We start from the raw sequence: 17,510 nt of genomic DNA, 5'->3' as shown, positions 1-17,510 counted from the left end.
ATTTCACAGGATTGTTGGAAGGAGGAGATGAGACAATGCCTGGTAAAAGGTCATACAAATGCTTGCTTTTATCAGATATGTTAATCAGAGAATTAAGGGAGGTCACACAGTTGGTTAGATCTTTGTCACCTACCGCTGCTGATCCAGTATTCTTTCCACCCCACTGGCAGGGGTATTTGGTGGCTGTTTTTGAGGTGGCTGATGAAAATGCGGTTGATTCTACCCAAACACAAAAAGAATGCAGGGGGCTATTTTACCTCTGATGAGAATGGCTTTCTCTCCTACAGCTGAGAAAAGTCATCGGTAAATAGATGGTGGATGTCTCTGGTACATTTTGATGATGTAGTTTGTTTCAGATCTTCAGGATCTTTAATATCCATTGAGGTCACAATGTATGCTAGTATCACAGTCTTAAATTACCTTGTTTCCTTGTTCATTGTTTGTCTCCTGCCACCAGAACACACAAGCCCTTAAGGGCAGGGATCTTGTTTACTACTGTATCCAGGTCAGCTATACTCTCAGGCTCTCAGTAAATATTTCTTGGGTGGGTGAGTAGATGGATTGATGGATGATGGATGGATGGAAAACCTCCACAGACTTACAGCATTATCAGGAGAGTGCAAAGAAGCCAAGTCTACATATAGGGGACTTCCTGCAAAGCCTTCTCCAAACTACATTGCACAAAGAGTTGTAAAATCAGATAGCCCCGTGTTTGAGTCTCAAATCCACCACTTACCAGCCTGTGACCTTGAGAAAGGTACTTAACCTCTGTGAGCCTCAGTTTCTTTTGCTGTAAAATGGGACTCAGAGGGAGATGAGAGGCTGCTTTGGCAGCTATGAGGTAGCTATATCTACCTCATAGTAAAATTGTGATAATTACATGAAAATTGTATAGATTAAAGTATCTAATTTCAAACTCAGAGCATAATAACTGCTAGCTATTGTTTTGTCAAGTTCCTTTTAACACTACAGCAATTAAGTACCCATGACTGGAAATCATCAGATATGTTTCCACAAGATGCCAATATACCAGGAATAAAGTAAGTATGGACATGGAAAAGAAATAAAAAACTTACGTAGATATTGTTAAGGAAATCACCTTCTGATGCTTTATAGAGCAGAGAGGAAAAAGGCTGAGAATTCAAGGGACTAAAGTAGATAATCCAGAAAACTTGTTTTAAATAATCGTTTTCAATCATTTACCTGTGCTTCTTTCACCATTTTTGCTTGCAAGGAGTAAGGAGAACTTTTTCTGTCTAGTTATGCTTCCATTTATTAAATGCCTTCACGATGCCTGGCATTTTATAAATAATCTTATTTCATCCTACTAATAGGTAAACATCATCTCCATTTTGCTAAAGCTGATAACTCTCTTTTTTACATAATTATTTAGTCCCGAGCTCCAGATTCAACTGACTTGCCATCTAACATAACATGACCTAATCAGAGCTCTGACTTTCCACCCTAAATCTGTTTTTCCTGAGTCTTAGATAGCCACTACCACACATCCAACTGCTCAAGCCACAAACCTCAATTCTTCATATCTAGTCTATCAGAATGTCCTGTTGACTCTACTTCCTGATAAGAACACCTAACTTGCAAGTATCAGCCCTTGAGCTTTGCAGTGTGTTCGCGCCTCCTGAGGAGCCAGCCCATCGGACACTGTTGTTGTTGTTCAGTTGCCCAGTCGTGTCTGGCAGACATTGCTGCTGCTGCTGCTGCTAAGTCGCTTCAGTCGTGTCTGACTCTGTGCGATCCCATAGGCGGCAGCCCACCAGGCTTCCCGGTCCCTGGGATTCTCCAGGCAAGAACACTGGAGTGGGTTGCCATTTCCTTCTCCAATGCATGAAAGTGAAAAGTGAAAGGAAAGTCGCTCAGTCGTGTCCAAATCTTCGTGACCCCATGGACTGCAGCCTACCAGGCTCCTCCGTCCATGGGATTTTCCAGGCAAGAGTACTGGAATGGGGTGCCATTGCCTTTTCCGCCAGCAGACATTAAAGGCTCTTAAATGCAGAGTGAGGTTGAAACTGGGTAACACGGCATCTACAAATGCTGCTCCAGTGACAGAACCGACGGCGGCTCTCAGTGCCAGTTGGACAGACTTGAAAAAGACAGATGGCTGCTCGTGCGAGTGATCTTCTACAGATTTGTTTTACTGTACACAGTCGCTGATGCTTTCCAGAATTTCTGCTGGAAACCGACTCATAAAAAGAGAGTAGGGCTACATGCAAGGAGAACTTAGAAAGACAAATGAATTCAGAATCTACCAAATATTAGCAATCAACTGGGCAGTGCTTCTTATTCAGAGTTGGAAGGTCAGGCAGGGAAGTGCAGGACCTGGCCAGAGGCCAATATCCTGGGATGAGATGGGATCTGGGGACAGCAGAGGGTTGTCTGGAGGGCGAGTACCTTGTCTAAGAGATGTGGCTATCTCCAGGCCCAAGTCAGCTAATAGCCATCCGTTATCCCAATGAAAACAAGAGCCTTGATAGGTGAGCAGAGCCACCATGGGGATCCTGGCTGGGTGATGCTCAGAAACTTAGGCGAGGGTATCTCAAGCGTTTATGGCAGTACAGGGATTTCTTGGGGCTTCCCAGGTGGCACTAGTGGTAAAGAACCCACCTGCCAATGAAGGAAACATGAGAGATGCAGGTTTGATCTCTGGGTTGGGAAGATCCCCTGCAGGAGGGCATGGCAACCCACTCCAGTATTCTTACCTGGAGAGTCTCATGGACAGAGGAGCCTGGTGGGCTATAGTTCGTAGGGTCGCAAAGAGTCAAACATGACTGAAGTGACTTAGCACATATGCATGCACTGATTTCTTATGCCTAGAAGTGGTATGCCTCCATAATATAGTAATAGTAATAGAATTTAACCTTTATTAGGCATTTACTATGTGCCAAGCACTATAATAAGTACTTTTATAGGAATCTTTACCAAAATCTAGTTAATACTATTTTAATTCCCATTTCACTGATAAAGAAACTGAGGCATAGAGATATTACCCCTCTAGTTGGTAGTGGGGACTTAAAGGCAGTCTTCACTCATCTGATTTTAATTTTCAATCTGGTTGAAAACTTTGCCATATTTTCACTGTCATGGAATTAACAGAACTGCGACTTGAGTTTTACAATGTACAAATCTGACCTCATTCACCTTGATCATGTTTTTGGCAATTAACCATTTTCCCTCTAGGAAGTTAGGGGGCATGCTTCTCTCTCCATTCCTCATCCATCAAGCCCCCCATCCAGTATTTGCATTGAGAAGTCCAGCCAGGCCATGGGCATCAGGATAGTCTGTCCACTTGAGGCTGAGTTGATGTCACCAGGCTGGGGTCAGAGGTAGCCTGTAAAGAGGAAAGCAAGACCCAACTCCTAATAAGGGCTTGAAGGACATCTGCAGGTTCCCAGGGTGGGGCCAGAAAGCTGGGAGGCAGGCGACAGTCCAAGGAGAGCCATAGGTCTCAGGAATGGGATAGAAGTCCAGTTACCAAGAGAAAAGCAAAGTAGCCATGAGATTGATTTATGGAAAGATAGGCAGACTTGCACTCTATCCATCCATTCCCTGACTTGCTGTCTGGCTTTGGACAAATAAGTTAATCTCTACAAAATGGGAGCAGCAATCCTCAGCTGTAGTATCAACTGAGAGAAACTGTGCTAAGTTTCTAACATATAGTAGCCCTCAATAAATACATAATGCTGACACCAATAATTACACCACCTCCAAAGTGTTAGCTTCAAGTACTGAATTATTTCCTGCTTTGGATCAAGATTGACTTATGGAACCAGAGATATAGGCAGTGCTGTGCATGGGGTTCAGGAGTGCGCATCTGTGGAGGAAAGGATCCCTGGTCTAGGAACCAAGTCGAGCTTATAAGAATTCGCAGCAATTCAGTTATTTCTTCCCTAACCTTAAGATGAGTCGTGCCTCAATGTTGGTTCTGTCTGACTCTTTGTGACCCTATGGACTGTAGCCCTCCAGGCTTCTTTGTCCATGGAATTCTCTAGGCAGGGACATGAAATGGTGTGCTGTGCTTAGTTGCTCAGTTGTGTCTGTCTCTTTGCGACCTCGTGGACTGCAGCCCACCAGGCTCCTCTGTTCATGGAGCTTCATCAGGCAAGAATACTGTAATGGGTTGCCATACCTTCCACCAGGGGATCTTCCCAGTCCAGTGATGGAAGCCAGGTCTCTCGCATTGCAGGCAGATTCTTTACCAACTGAATCACCAGGGAAGCCCACAGAGTGGGTAGCCTATCCCTTCTCCAGGAGGCCTTTCCAACCCAGGGATCAAACCTGGGTCTTTACATTGCAGGTGGATTCTTTACTGTCTGAGCCACCAGGGAAGCCCCTTGAAAATGTTATTATATGCACTAAGTAAATATCCTCAACTCTGTCCTTTCACTTCCTTTGTCTTGTCCCACCCCTCCACCCCCTACCCTTCTCTCTCACTGACCTCCAACTCACACCCTGGAAGATAGAGGTGTAGGGGCCTGATATCCTCATATTTACAACAATAATTCCATTTTGAGTGCCTACTAGATTTCTGTTCTGTGCTAGTGGTTAGAGTTGTGGGTTGGGGTGTGGTCATAGCTTACTGTCCAGATATCACTATCTAGCATCCCATAATAACACCAGCCAGCCAAGGCTACACCAAAGGCTCTTTGAGAAAATGATGTAATCTGGATACAAAGGGGCCCTTGCAGTTTATCAATTTTGGGGGCACATGTGCATCAGGAGACTTCAGTTTGTGGCACCTACTCTCTTTCCTCCTAGACATATTCCTTTTGCCAGCAGCTCATACACTGTTCTTTTCCTTTGCAGAACTCCTTGGGGCCCCCAGGGCACCAACAGGCTCAAAGAGTAGTTCTAGTGCTCCAAGCTTTTTAGAAGCCATGTCCCACTTTCCCTTTCTTAACCTTTTTACGCAGACCCCAGTAAGCATGAAGGGGCTGATGGGGTGACAAGCTACTCCTCTCTCCCAGGGCAGAGCAGACCCCAGGCTGCCAGGCCAGGTGCTCCTCCAGCAGGGGGCATGCGCACAGATGGCCAGGGTCAGGACTTGGGATGGGAGGACCTTCCAAAGCTCAAAATCCACCCCAGGCTGAGACAGCCTCTGCGTTTGCAGCGGGAGCAGAGAAGAGCACTGTGGACTGGAGTGGCCTTGGCCAAGTCCCCAGGCTCTGCTGGGAAGGCCCTGTGTAACTTCATGGTTCTTCTCCTCTCTGTGGGTCAATACAGGTTCAAAGTTTCCTTCTGCACTTTTGGCAAGGAATGCCGCCCCACATGCTGCCTGTGCTGGGCTCCTCCACGGTGGTGAACATCGTCGGCGTGTGCGACTCTATCCTCTACAAGGCTATCTCCGGAGTGCTGATGCCCACCGTACTGCAGGCGCTACCTGACAGGTGGGCACGCTTTTTCTCCTATCCCCGTGTGGCAGGTCCTCAGCCACTTCTCAGTTATGGAAAATAACTGCGTTCTTTGGGGTCCTCCCTTGTAAAGATCTTTAATTTTGTTGTTGCTGTTCAGTTGCTGTCATGTCTCTTTGCAACCCCATGGACTTCCGCACACCAGGCTCCCCTGTCCTCCACTATCTCCTGGAGTTTGCTCAAGTTCATGTCCATTGAGTCAGTGATGCTATCTAGCCATCTCATCCTCTGCCGCCCCCTTCTCCTTTTGCCTTCAATCTTTCCCAGCATCAGGGTCTTTTCCAATGGGTCACTTCTTTGCATCAGGTGGCCAAAGTATTGGAGCTTCAGCTTTAGCATCAGACCTTCCAATGAATATTCAGGGTTGATTTCTTTTAGGATTGACTGGTTTGGTCTCCTTGCTGTCCAAGGGACTCTCAAGAGTCTCCTCCAGCACCACAATTTGAAAGCATAAATTCTTCAGCACTCAGCCTTCTTTATGGTCCAACTCTAAAGTCTGTACATGACTACTGGAAAAATCACAGCTTTGACTGTACAGATCTTTGTTGGTAAAGTGATGTCTCTGCTTCTTACTACACAGTCTAGGTTTGTCATAGTTTTTCTTCCAAGGAGCAAGTGTCTTTTAATTTCATGGCTGCAGTCACCATCTGCAGTGATTTTAGAGTTCCCCCCGCCCCCGCCAAAAAAAAAAAAAATCTGTCATTACTTACACTTTTTCCTGTTCTATTTGCCATGAAGTGATGGGACCAGAGGTCATGATCTTAGTTTTCTGAATGTTGAGTTGTAAGCCAGCTTTTCCATTCTCCTCTTTCCCTCTCATCAAGAGGATTTTCAGTTCCTTTTTGCTTTCTAGCCATTAGACTGGTATCATTTGCATATCTGAGATTATTGATATTTCTCCTGGCAATCTTGATTCTAGCTTGTGAGTCATCCATTCTGGCATTTAGCATGATGTACTCTGCATAGAAGTTAAATAAGCGGGGTGACAATATACAGCCTTGACATACTCCTTTCCCAATTTTAAACCAGTCCCTTGTTTCATGCCTGATTCTAACTGTTGCTTCTTGACCTGCATACATGTTTCTCAGGAGGCAGATAAGGTGGTCTGGTATTTCCCATCTCTTTAAAAATTTCCCACAGTTTGGATCCACACAGTCAAAGGCTTTAGCATAGTCAATGAGGCAGAATTGGACTTTAAATTTTAAAGTATAAGACATTAAATTTTATTTATATTTTTAAATATTAGTAAAAAAGTTTAATATTTTAAACCACTTGTACCATTCAAAACTTTCCTGTGGTCCAGTGGTTGGGACTTCACCTTCCAGTACAGTGGATATGGGAGCTTCCCTGGTCGGGGAGCTAAGACCCCACTTGCCGTGCAGCCTGAAAACAAAAACATAAAACAGAAGCAGTATTATAACAAATTCTATAAATACTTTAAAAAAAATGGTCCATGTCAAAAAAAAAATCTTATAAAACAAGATACAAAACATTAAAAAAATTCAAAAAATATGACACGATACACAGCGAAATGTCTCCATTCTACTCTTCTTCCCCAGACACCCAGGTCCCCTCCCACAGAGCATCAGATATAAACATTTTCTTGGGGGGGAGCCATTCAGATCTGCTATTAACATGTAACCAATGCATGACATATACTTTGTCTTTTTTAATTTAATTTAATTTTTAATTGGAGGATAATTACTTTACAATATGTTTCTGTCATACTTCAACATGAGTCAGCCACAGGGATACATATCCATGTCCTCTCCCTCTTAAACTTCCCTCCCACCTCCCTCCCCATCCCACCCCTCTAGGTTGTCACAGAGCACCAGCTCTGGGTTCCCTGCATCATACAGGGAATTCCCACTGGCTGTCTGTTTAACAGTTGGTAAGGTATTTGTTCCAATACTACTCTCTCAAGTCTTCCCACCCTCTCCCTCCCCCACTGTGAACGGTCTGTTCTTTATGTCTGTGTCTCCTTTGCTGATCTGCGAATAAGTTCATCTGTACCGTCTTTCTAGATTCCATATATATGCATTCATATACAGTATTTGTTTTTCTCTTTCTGACTAACTTCTCTCTGTATGGGCTTCCCTTGTGGTTCAACTGGTAAAGAATCCGCCTGCAACGTGGGAGACCTCAGTTTGATCCCTGGGTTGGGAAGATCCCTGGAGAAGTGAAAGGCTACCCACTCCAGTATTCTTGCCTGGAGAATTCCATGAATAGTCCATGGGGTTACAAAAAGTCAGACATGACTGAGCAACTTTCACTCACTTCACTCTGTATAATAGGCTCTAGTGACACCCTATATATGCTGTTTTGTACCTTGTTTCTAAAAGGAACAAGTCTTGAAGACTGTGTTGGACAGCTTCTGTGCCCCTGCAGAGGAAGGCTCCTCTGTGTTCTGTGCCACCTTCTGCCCTGTGAGGTGGAGCAGGGGAGGGTGCAGCCCCCTTATGCGGCTCCATTTCCCTTTGGCTTCCAGCTCAGATCAGCCAGTGTGAGGGTTGGGCGTCAGCAAGGAGGTCAGAAGGAGGGAGAAGAGTGAAGTCAGGAGACTGCCTCTCTGCCTCCTTCCCTGTGAGGTCACCTCTGGCTGGCCACGATCTCCTTGGGGCTCTGCACCCGCTCAGGCAGCCTCTCTCTCTCTCTCCCTCCATGCTGTCCTTTGAGTGTGAGGTGGGTGACAGCCTGCTGGCCCTAAACCCGGGTTGCTGCAGTCACCCTTATGGGTTCACCTATGCCTATCCATGCCTTTATGACTTATCCCTTATAAATAAACTGCACTATTTTGAGTGGCATCTGTTTCCTGTTGGGACTGTTACAGAGAACATTCTACATCTGCCTATAATGAGGTTTGTTTTTTTCTTCTTTTTTAACACCTGCATATTATGCCTTTGTGTTGAGTTTAACTCGTTGTTATGATGTTTCCAGTCTTGTCCCACCACTATACAGTGCTGTGATGAATAATGTTCTCAGTACATTCTTTTATATGTTGCAGTTTGTTAGTTTCCTAGGGCTGCAGCAACAAAAAGTACCGCAAACTGGGTGGTCTGGAAAAAAAAAAACAAATATATTGCCTCACAGTTCTGGAGGCTGAAAGTCTGATGTCAGGGGGCTGTCAGGGTTGGTTCCTTGGGCTTCCCAGGTGGTGCTAGTGGTAAAGAATCCACCTGACAACGCAGGAGACATAAGAGGCTCAGGTTTGATTCCTGGGTCAGGAAGATCCCCTGCAGGAGGGCATGACTACCCACTGCAGTATTCTTGCCTAGAAAGTCCCATGGACAGAGGAGCCTGGCGGGCTACAATCCATGGGGTTGCAGAGTTGGACACGACTGGAGCAACTTGGCACACATGCATGCACAGGGTTGGTTCCTTTCAGAGACCGAGAGAAGATCTGTTCCACACCTCTCTCCCAGCTTCTGATGGCTACCATCAGTCCTGGGCATTCCTCGGTTTGTAGCTGCACCACCCGTCTCTGCCTCCATCTTCACACTGACCCCCACTCTATGTCTCTCTGTCTCTTGTAAAGACACTTGTCATTGGATTTAGGGCCCACCCAGTTAATCCAAGGTTTCATCCCAAGATCCTTAATTTAATCACATCTCTAAAAACCCTTTTATCAAATAAGGTCAACTTAACGGGTTCCAGTGGACTTATTTTGGGGGAAACAACCCTTCATCTTACTGCATAGAGTATACATGCAGGATCAATTCCTAAAGGGCTCAATTCCTAGTTCAAAGCCTATGTGACTTAAACTTTTCTCAGTGAAGTTTTAATTTGCATTTATCTTATTATGAATGGTGTTGAACATCCCTTCATGTCTTTAAGAGTGATTTTTATTTCTTTCCTGTGAACTCTCTGCTCTTAATCTTTGACTGTTTTTCTATTTGGTAGTTGCTGTTTTTCTCATTGATTTTTAAGAGCATTTTATTTTTTAGGGATATTAACCATGTGTCTGTAATAAGAGTTGCAAATATTTTCTCATTTTGTTCTTTTATTTTTGCCATACAGAAAATGTATTTGCATAGTTGAATTTATCAGCCCTTGTTTTTATGGCTTCTGGATTTTGTATCATTGTTTTAAACCTCTTCCCCACTCCAATTACAATACAATTTTCTCATGGCTTATCCCACAAAACTTATGGTTTAATTTTGTACCTTTGAACTTTTATTCAATTTATAATTCATCCTTGTGTAAGATGTAAAGTTGACTCATTGGGAAAAACTCTGATGCTGGGAGGGATTGGGGGCAGGAGGAGAAGGGGACGACAGAGGATGAGATGGCTGGATGGCATCACTGACTCCATGGACGTGAGTCTGAGTGAACTCCAGGAGTTGGTGATGGACAGGGAGGCCTGGCGTGCTGCGATTCATGGGGTCGCAAAGGGTTGGGCACGACTGAGCGACTGAACTGAACTGAAGATGTAAAGTGTGCCTTTTTCCCCCAGCAGTTCTTCTTATCCCAATACATATGTTAATTATTCTATCTTTTCTTCACAGATTTAATGTGCCTCCTATTTTATGTAGTAAATTGGTACTATTTCTAGCCTTCCTAGTCTATACCGTTTATATTGCTGTATATTCACGTTCTATGTTTCCCAGGTGGCGCTAGTGGTAAAGAACCCAGCTGCCAATGCAGGAGGCGAAAGAGACGTGGGTTCAATTTCTGAGTTGAGAAGATTCCCCTAGAGGAGGGTATGGCAACCCACTCCAGGATTCTTGCCTGGAGAATCCCATGGACAGAGGAGCCTGGCACTCTATAGTCTATGGAGTCACAAAGAGTTGTACACGACTGAAGCGACTTAGTACGCACCCATGCATATTCATATTTCAGGGTCACGCTATCTTTAAGCTCTGTGCTTTTAAATATATTTTATTTTATTTTTTAACTTTACAATATTGTATTGGTTTTGCCATATATCAACATGAATCTGCCACAGGTATACACGTGTTATATTTTAATATTTGATAGGCTAGCTCCTCATATTTACTTCCTTTTGTAGAATTTTCCTCTTATTGTCAACACAGTGGCATGTGGTTTTACATGTTTGTGTGTGCGTGTACGTACATATTGAATATATATGCATATTTAAAACTTGTCAGTTAGAAATGCATACTCTGTTTTTAGGGGTGAAATGATACAACATCTTGAATTTGCGTAAAACGCTCTAGAAAAGAAAGAGTAGCATGTTGTAAATCAAACCGTTGTAAATCAAATCTCTAATTATTCATGCTGGGTCATGGGTATTTGGAGGTTTAAAGTGTTTCATAGTAAAAGCATTAACAGTAAAACTTAACAGAAAGTAGAGTGCCCACTGAAATAGAGAACACAAGAAAAGAACCAGGTGTGATGGGGAAATAATAAATTCTGTTTGAACATGTTTAATTTGATGAATCTTTGAGGGCTTTGAAATGGCGGTGTCCCCGGGGCTGCCTGCCCCACCCCTGAGTTGCTGCTTTCAGTGACTCCTAATGGTTGCAGTCAAAACACCATCAGAGATCATAAGACTCTGTAGGGCCCTGCAGGGAGGATTGTGGCCTGTACTGTAGGGAACATGTGAAGCCCTTTGTTGCTGTTGTTGTTTAGTTGCTAAGTTGTGTCTGACTCTTTTGCAGGTCCCATGGACTGTAGCCTGCCTGCCAGGCTCCTCTGTCCATGGAATTTCCCATGCAAGAATGCTGGAGTGAGTTGTCATTTCCTTCTGCAGGAAATCTTCCCTACCCAGGGATCGAACCCGCATCTCCTGCATTGGCTTCTTTAACCGCTGAGCCACCTGGGAAGCCCACGAGGTGCTAACGATGTGTTATTCCTCTTTCTAGCTTGACTCAGGTGATCCGGAAGTTTGCTAAGCAACTGGATGAGTGGCTAAAAGTGGCTCTCCATGACCTCCCAGAAAATTTGCGAAACATCAAGTTTGAATGTAAGTACTAAGTTTGGAAGCAGAGGGGAAGGGAGGGTAACACTTCAGTACCAGGTATTTTACACAGGTTGTCAATAAAATAACAATAAGAGCTAACAATTTACTGGTACCTACAAAGCACTGAGTACTATGCTTAGCACTTTCCATGCATTAATTTAGTTAATCCTTACAAAATGTTTATTAAGGGTGGCACACCTCTCCTTTACAGAAAATGAAACAGGCTCAGAGACAGAGTCAGCTGCAGAGGCAGGTCTGTCTGTCTGACGTCCATGTTTCTGCTATCACGGCCACACTTTTTATTCTAGTTAATCCTCACTCACTCGCTGATGTAGAAAACAATATCCCTCTTCTGCTGATGAGGCTCAGAGAAGCGAAGACAGTTCCCCCAAGCTACACAGTCACATAGCTGGTAATTAGGGGCCAGAAGTTGAACTCACATCTTTCTGACCCTAAAACTGAGATTTCCCCGAAGCTCCTGCCCACAGAATGGGGCTAACAGAAGATGAAAAACAGCTTCAGGGGTCCACATATTTAATTCTCTACCTAAGGGGAAAGCAAAATTAATATTTCTCACAGGGTATTGGGACTATGGATCTTTTCTCTGACAAGCGTCACCACTCAGTCCCCTAGTAATCATTTTGCCTGAGAAAACTGGGCCTGTTCCTCTGGCTCAGTGTGTCCATACTTGTGGGAAGTCTCACGTGCCATTAAGTAAAGATGAAATGATTTTAAGCAAAACAAAGTTTTGAGATATATGTTTCTTAGAGCTCCATTTGAATACAGCTTGCCATTCTTGCCCGAAATAAGTGCCAGCAAGAAAAATGAAGGAGATCAAATTACCCTCTCTCCACAGGCAAAGGGGGCCCTTTCAGACCCCTTTTGAGCCCGCCTGCCGTGCCCATCACCTATTGATAAAGCCCGCTTTATTTCACGGCTCTCAGTTCTTTTCTTTTCACGAGCACTAAATTCCACATCACAAAGTTAAAGAAAAAGTAATTAAGGAGAAGGATTAACGATTGATCGCCCTGGAAAATTAGAAGTTCATCTGTCCCCCCACCCCACCCACCTACCCCTCATTCCTCCACCCCACGCCCTATTTTTCCAACCAAGCTGGCTCTGAGCACAAATTGGAATAATCCCAGGGAAATTTGATTGTTTCTTGACCAGTTCAGAAATTAATGAGAAGAATGCCCCATGCCCATTTTAATTACGCTGGCAAAACAAACCTGTTGAAAGTCTAAAGCCAGGAGGTTTGTTGCACCTGCCACCTGTGGGTGCCTGGAGGCATCCGCTCTCCCCAGGGGGCCTGGGGGTGCACTTGGAGAATTTACAAGGAGTAGAGACATACACCTCTCCAAAGGACTCTGTAAGGACGAAGATCTCAGACTGGCATGTGGCTTGTGTGCTTCAAAATCTACAGATATAAGATCACCCCACTTCAAAGCATCAGCCTGTTATGTTAGCAGAGGACCCAGTCATCAAAACACACCAATAGGGCATGGAGACCGTTGGTTGAAAACGACAGATTGTGAATACAAAGCCATATTCAAGGTGCTGCCCAGGGTTCCATCCTAGAAGCAACCCTGCTCAATCAAGGTTTCCTAGTAGATACACTACTTTTTAAAGGGCCTTCTTCAAAGCTTCCACTCGATTCCTGCAATTATTTATGGGGAGAAGAGATTGAACTTGCAATTAGCGAAATGAAAGACAAGTAAATAATTGCTTTTACTCACGGTTGATTGACGCCACAATTTCTCACACCTGCCAGTGTGGAGTGCAGGCAACTTTGAAATATGTACCCCAAATATCACCATCTTAGGAAATAGTTGTCCAAATGGGAGAACAAAAGAGCAGATGCAGGGTTTCATCAGTGGGTAACAGAAAATACTGTTGGACCATGCATGAGAAAAAGTTAGGCAAATAAGCTACTTTTGAAAATCGCCCCCGGAAAATCCCAGGTCAGACCATAAAGCATGCAAGTATTTCATACTCACTCTTTTCTTCTTGCAGTGTCAAGAAGATTTTCCCAAATCCTGAGACGGCAAACATCACTAAATCACCTTTGCCAGGTAGCTGTCCTGTGTTATACGTTCTAACTACTGCTAAGTCATTGCAACTGAGGGGCAAATCCACGGGAAACTCTGGAGAGGCTCCATCAGGATGATGTGGCTGTTTAACAGTACACTCTCATGGGACTTCTCTGGCGGTCCAGTGATTAAGACTTCACCCCCCAGTGCAGGGGGTCCAGGTTCTATCTCTGGTTTGGGAGCTACGGTCTCACATACCTTGTGATGAAAAAACCAAAACAGAAAACAGAGGCAATATTATAACATTCAATAAAGACTTTTAAAATGGTTCCACATCAAAAAAGTCTTTTAAAAAACACTAGTACACTCTCACTATTATCTTGAATTTCTACAGATAAGGAATTGAAATGTTAGCCAATCACTAAGTGGTTTCAGCTAACATAGAAAATAATTTCTGATGTCATTTGTCCATTAACCCTTCAGATACTCTAGGTCCACAAGTTTGTGTTTTGCTTGAGTATGTCGGGGTTTCTCAGCCACAGTTGCCTTTTGGGGCTGGGTGATTCTTTATTGTGGGGAGTTGTTTTGTGTATTGTAGATGTTTAGTAGCATCCCTAGCCTCTATTTACTCAATGCCAGTAAGGCCACCCACCCCCAAGTACCACCGCAATTGCAATAGTCAAGAATGCCTTCACCATTGCCACATGTAACCTAGGGGGGTGCAGAATCACCCCAATTTTGTTTTGCCCCAGATTTCTGTTCTTTTTAGCACAGAAGTGATATGTACTCACAACAACAACAACAAAACTAATAAAGGTATATATAGTAAAAATTAGAAGATCCCACTATAGTTCTGTAGTTCTAACTGAAGGCATAAATCTTTGCATTTCTGTTCATTTTGCACCTTAAGGAAGCAAATCTAAGTCTGTTAAGGCAGCCCACTAACATTCATTAAAATATGAATGACCTTAAAGCAGAGGGGACAAACTGGTGGCTACAGGTCAAATCTGGCCCTCAGATGTGTGGCATTATTTTTGTTCGACTGGCATAGGTTCAAAAATATTTTTTCATTTAGTCACTAACAGTGGAAACTGGGCGATGACAACTAAACACCCACATTTTCTGTAGAAAACTTTTAAGAGCTGCCACCCCAGAACTAATTTCCCCAGGGTAGCAAGCCGCTGGATGGGCTGAGCTTCTTCGTCATCACCCCCACTTTCTCTTACGCTTGGCCCACCTCGCTCATGAGTGTCACCTGTATGCCTTGTCTGTGTGTTCGGGTCTGTAACCTCTCCCTTACACTGCTGGCTCCAGATCGGCGGTGGTTACTCAAGGTCGAGGTGGTGATGGGGGTCTCTAGTTGGAGTGGCCTGAAGGAAGCAGAAACCAGAAAGTATAAAAGTACCCCCCAACACACACACACACCTCACTGTTCCAGCCCTGCCCCTGGAATAAAATAGCACAAAGGGTGGTTTGGAGACCAGAAGGAGACCCTCCACACTCATGCTGTCACAGAGGCCACCCCGGGGCACTGTTCTAGGGTAGGGTAGAGCCTCACAGATGGACGGGACTCAGGAAATAAGATGAATATTAACAAAATAAACACTGCCAGGGTTAGTTTTCAAATCCTACCCCTCTCCATCAAAAGGCTTTAGGATGGACTCGACATAAGCCTGAGGGTTCCATTATTATCACTAAACACGTAACAGCTACCCATAAAGATCAAAAGTTTCTTGTTAAATATTTTCTGCTAAATGTATATTGCATAGATGTGTATCTTTTTAAACAAAAACAATAATAATTTTATAATAACAAAATCAGCAATGTGATAGAAGCAAACATTTCCAGCCATTAAGGATGGTAAATTCTAGCTCATGGAAAGTCATATTCATCATGGGTATTGGGTCTTGGGAATTGTCATTTTTGTCTTTGTAGCTTACATATTTATTAAATATAAAATATTTTAATGTGTATATAAAATTAATTGATTTGAGGTATTCTTTTAAAAAGGAAAAAAGGAAGCATTGTCATATTTCTGAGGGTGACTGTCTTCTGGTTCTATTCCCCAGCTTGGAAGAGACAATCTTAGGGTCATATCAGGGAAATAGATATGGTTTTAGGACATAGACGGAGAGGGCAATGGCACCCCACTCCAATACTCTTGCCTAGATAAACCCCATGGATGGAGGAGCCTGGTAGGCTTCAGTCCATGGGATCGCTAAGAGTTGGACACGACTGAGCGACTTCACCTTCACTTTTCACTTTCATGCATTGGAGAAGGAAATGGCAACCCACTCCAGTGTTCTTGCCTGGAGAATCCCAGGGACGGGGAAGCCTGGTGGGCTGCCATCTATGGGGTCACACAGAGTCGGACATGACCGAAGTGACTTAGCAGTAGCAGTTAGGACATAGAACTAGACACTTAGGAAGGGTGGAAAGGCTTGACCTTTTAATGTGCCAGGTAGTAAAAGCATCCACTTGTGTGCCCACAACAGCCTACATGCTCATGTGCACACACAGACACACTCTCTCCACTTTCCAGACAGACTGTATGTAAGTTAATCAGCAATTGCTACCTTTCCCATCTTCACTGGACAGCCACCAGACACATTCCTGGACCACCCAAAGGATCAGGATTAGTGAGGGGGATGAGACATCATGTAACATCTCAGCTAATATCCCGGCGAGCTTTCCTAAACATACACAAAGCAAGTCAGACAAAACAACATCTGACCAAATGCCCCCACCGCCAGATACTTAAAACCAAGAGCCAAATATTCAGGCCCTTCTGGATACACTAAGCGGGCAATTTGGCATTCATATCTCAGCCATTCATCCCACAAAATCCTTTGAGTGCCTACTGTGTGCCAGACACCTGGCCTCAGCAGGAGAAAAAAAAAAAAACACCAAAATAATAAAAAGGGATAAGTGTTATGAAGGAAAGTGAGTGGAAATAGAGGATAACTGGGCATTTTAGATCCTACTCAAATGATGCGGCTAGAGAAGGCCTCTGCATGGGTGCTACACTTCACTTGGAGCATACATGATGGCCAGGAGGCCAGGGCAGGGCGAGAGAAGAACATTCCAGCAGCAGGAGCAGTCAGTGCAAAGGCCCCTCAGGTGTCAGTGCCCTTCCAACAAAGAGAACTGACCTGCATGACAGAAGGCCCATTTACTGGGCTCTTACTCCCTGAAATGTGCACCTTGCAAACATTACCCCAAGGAATATCCAACAATGGCCCTCCTAAAGAGATGCATACTATTATATCTCTATTTTAGAGGTCAGGAAACTGAAATTAATCTCCTTGCCTGCCTCTGATCAATCAGCTGGTCAGCAGCAAGGTCAGGATTTGAACTCAGTATGTTTGAATCCAGAATCTGAAATTTCCATATTCAGTTGTTCTCATTAGAAATCAACCCAACGCCTGTGTCCTTCAAAGCATTCTACATTGATATGAGGAAGATTTTACCTGTACTCGGACAGTCTACGTGTAAAAGGGGCTGTCAGTATTTACATCTGATTGGAAATTCACAAGCATTAGGAGACTTAAAAGGTCCATGTGTCTTTGAAATCTTGTTTCATTAAAGACATTTTTGAAAACATGCAAGGAAAGGAAATGATTCTGGAAATGTTTTTCTTTGCTTTTATCAGTATTGTTCCAACTTGCTAGTTCCAACTATTGTTCCGAGTATTGTTCCAGCTCTCAAATTTAAATTCTACTATGAGGATTGCTGGGGAAGCCACAGATTAAACACACATACACACTCACATTCACACTTACATTAACAAACCACTGAGCTGTAAGGTATAGTTTTCCTTTTCTTCTATCTCAATTATTCATCTTTGTTTTAGTCATTATAGTCACATAAAAACCGAAAAACAAAAACGTAGACCATAAACTGCTTCAGAATGTATTTAGATGAAAAATACACCTTGCAACATTTCTGAGGTTGAAATCTATCATAGTCCCAAGGGTAGTGGGACCTTTTCAAAATCTGAGCCTGTCAATTCTCAGGTGCTAGAGACATGGGTTGTTAAACACAGAGCTCTCACCCAACAAGCTCCCATCAGGAGGCTGACAGATCTCTGGGCCTCATCCCACTGTTGCACCAGGTCAAGACCAAAGCCAG

The 17,510-nt window shown here is 43.8% G+C and overlaps 1 protein-coding gene across 3 annotated transcripts in view; it reads left to right on the top strand.

Moving 5' to 3' along the window:
* Window positions 1-17,510, top strand: part of RFX4 (regulatory factor X, 4 (influences HLA class II expression)) — a 174,532-nt gene that overhangs the window by 111,222 nt on the left and 45,800 nt on the right. For all 3 annotated transcript variants that reach the window (XM_010853383.1, XM_010853382.1, XM_010853384.1), the window contains 3 exons: window positions 5,239-5,402; window positions 11,252-11,352; window positions 13,363-13,421. In XM_010853383.1, coding sequence (XP_010851685.1) covers window positions 5,239-5,402; window positions 11,252-11,352; window positions 13,363-13,421 — 324 coding nt within the window. The remainder of the gene's footprint in view (window positions 1-5,238; window positions 5,403-11,251; window positions 11,353-13,362; window positions 13,422-17,510) is intronic.

This window comes from Bison bison, unplaced genomic scaffold, assembly GCF_000754665.1.
Source record: "Bison bison bison isolate TAMUID 2011002044 unplaced genomic scaffold, Bison_UMD1.0 scf7180017864327, whole genome shotgun sequence".
In the NCBI taxonomy this organism is placed as follows: Eukaryota; Metazoa; Chordata; class Mammalia; order Artiodactyla; family Bovidae; genus Bison; species Bison bison.
The sequence above is the reverse complement of the archived record's forward strand: the minus strand, read 5'-3'. Positions and strand labels throughout refer to the sequence as shown.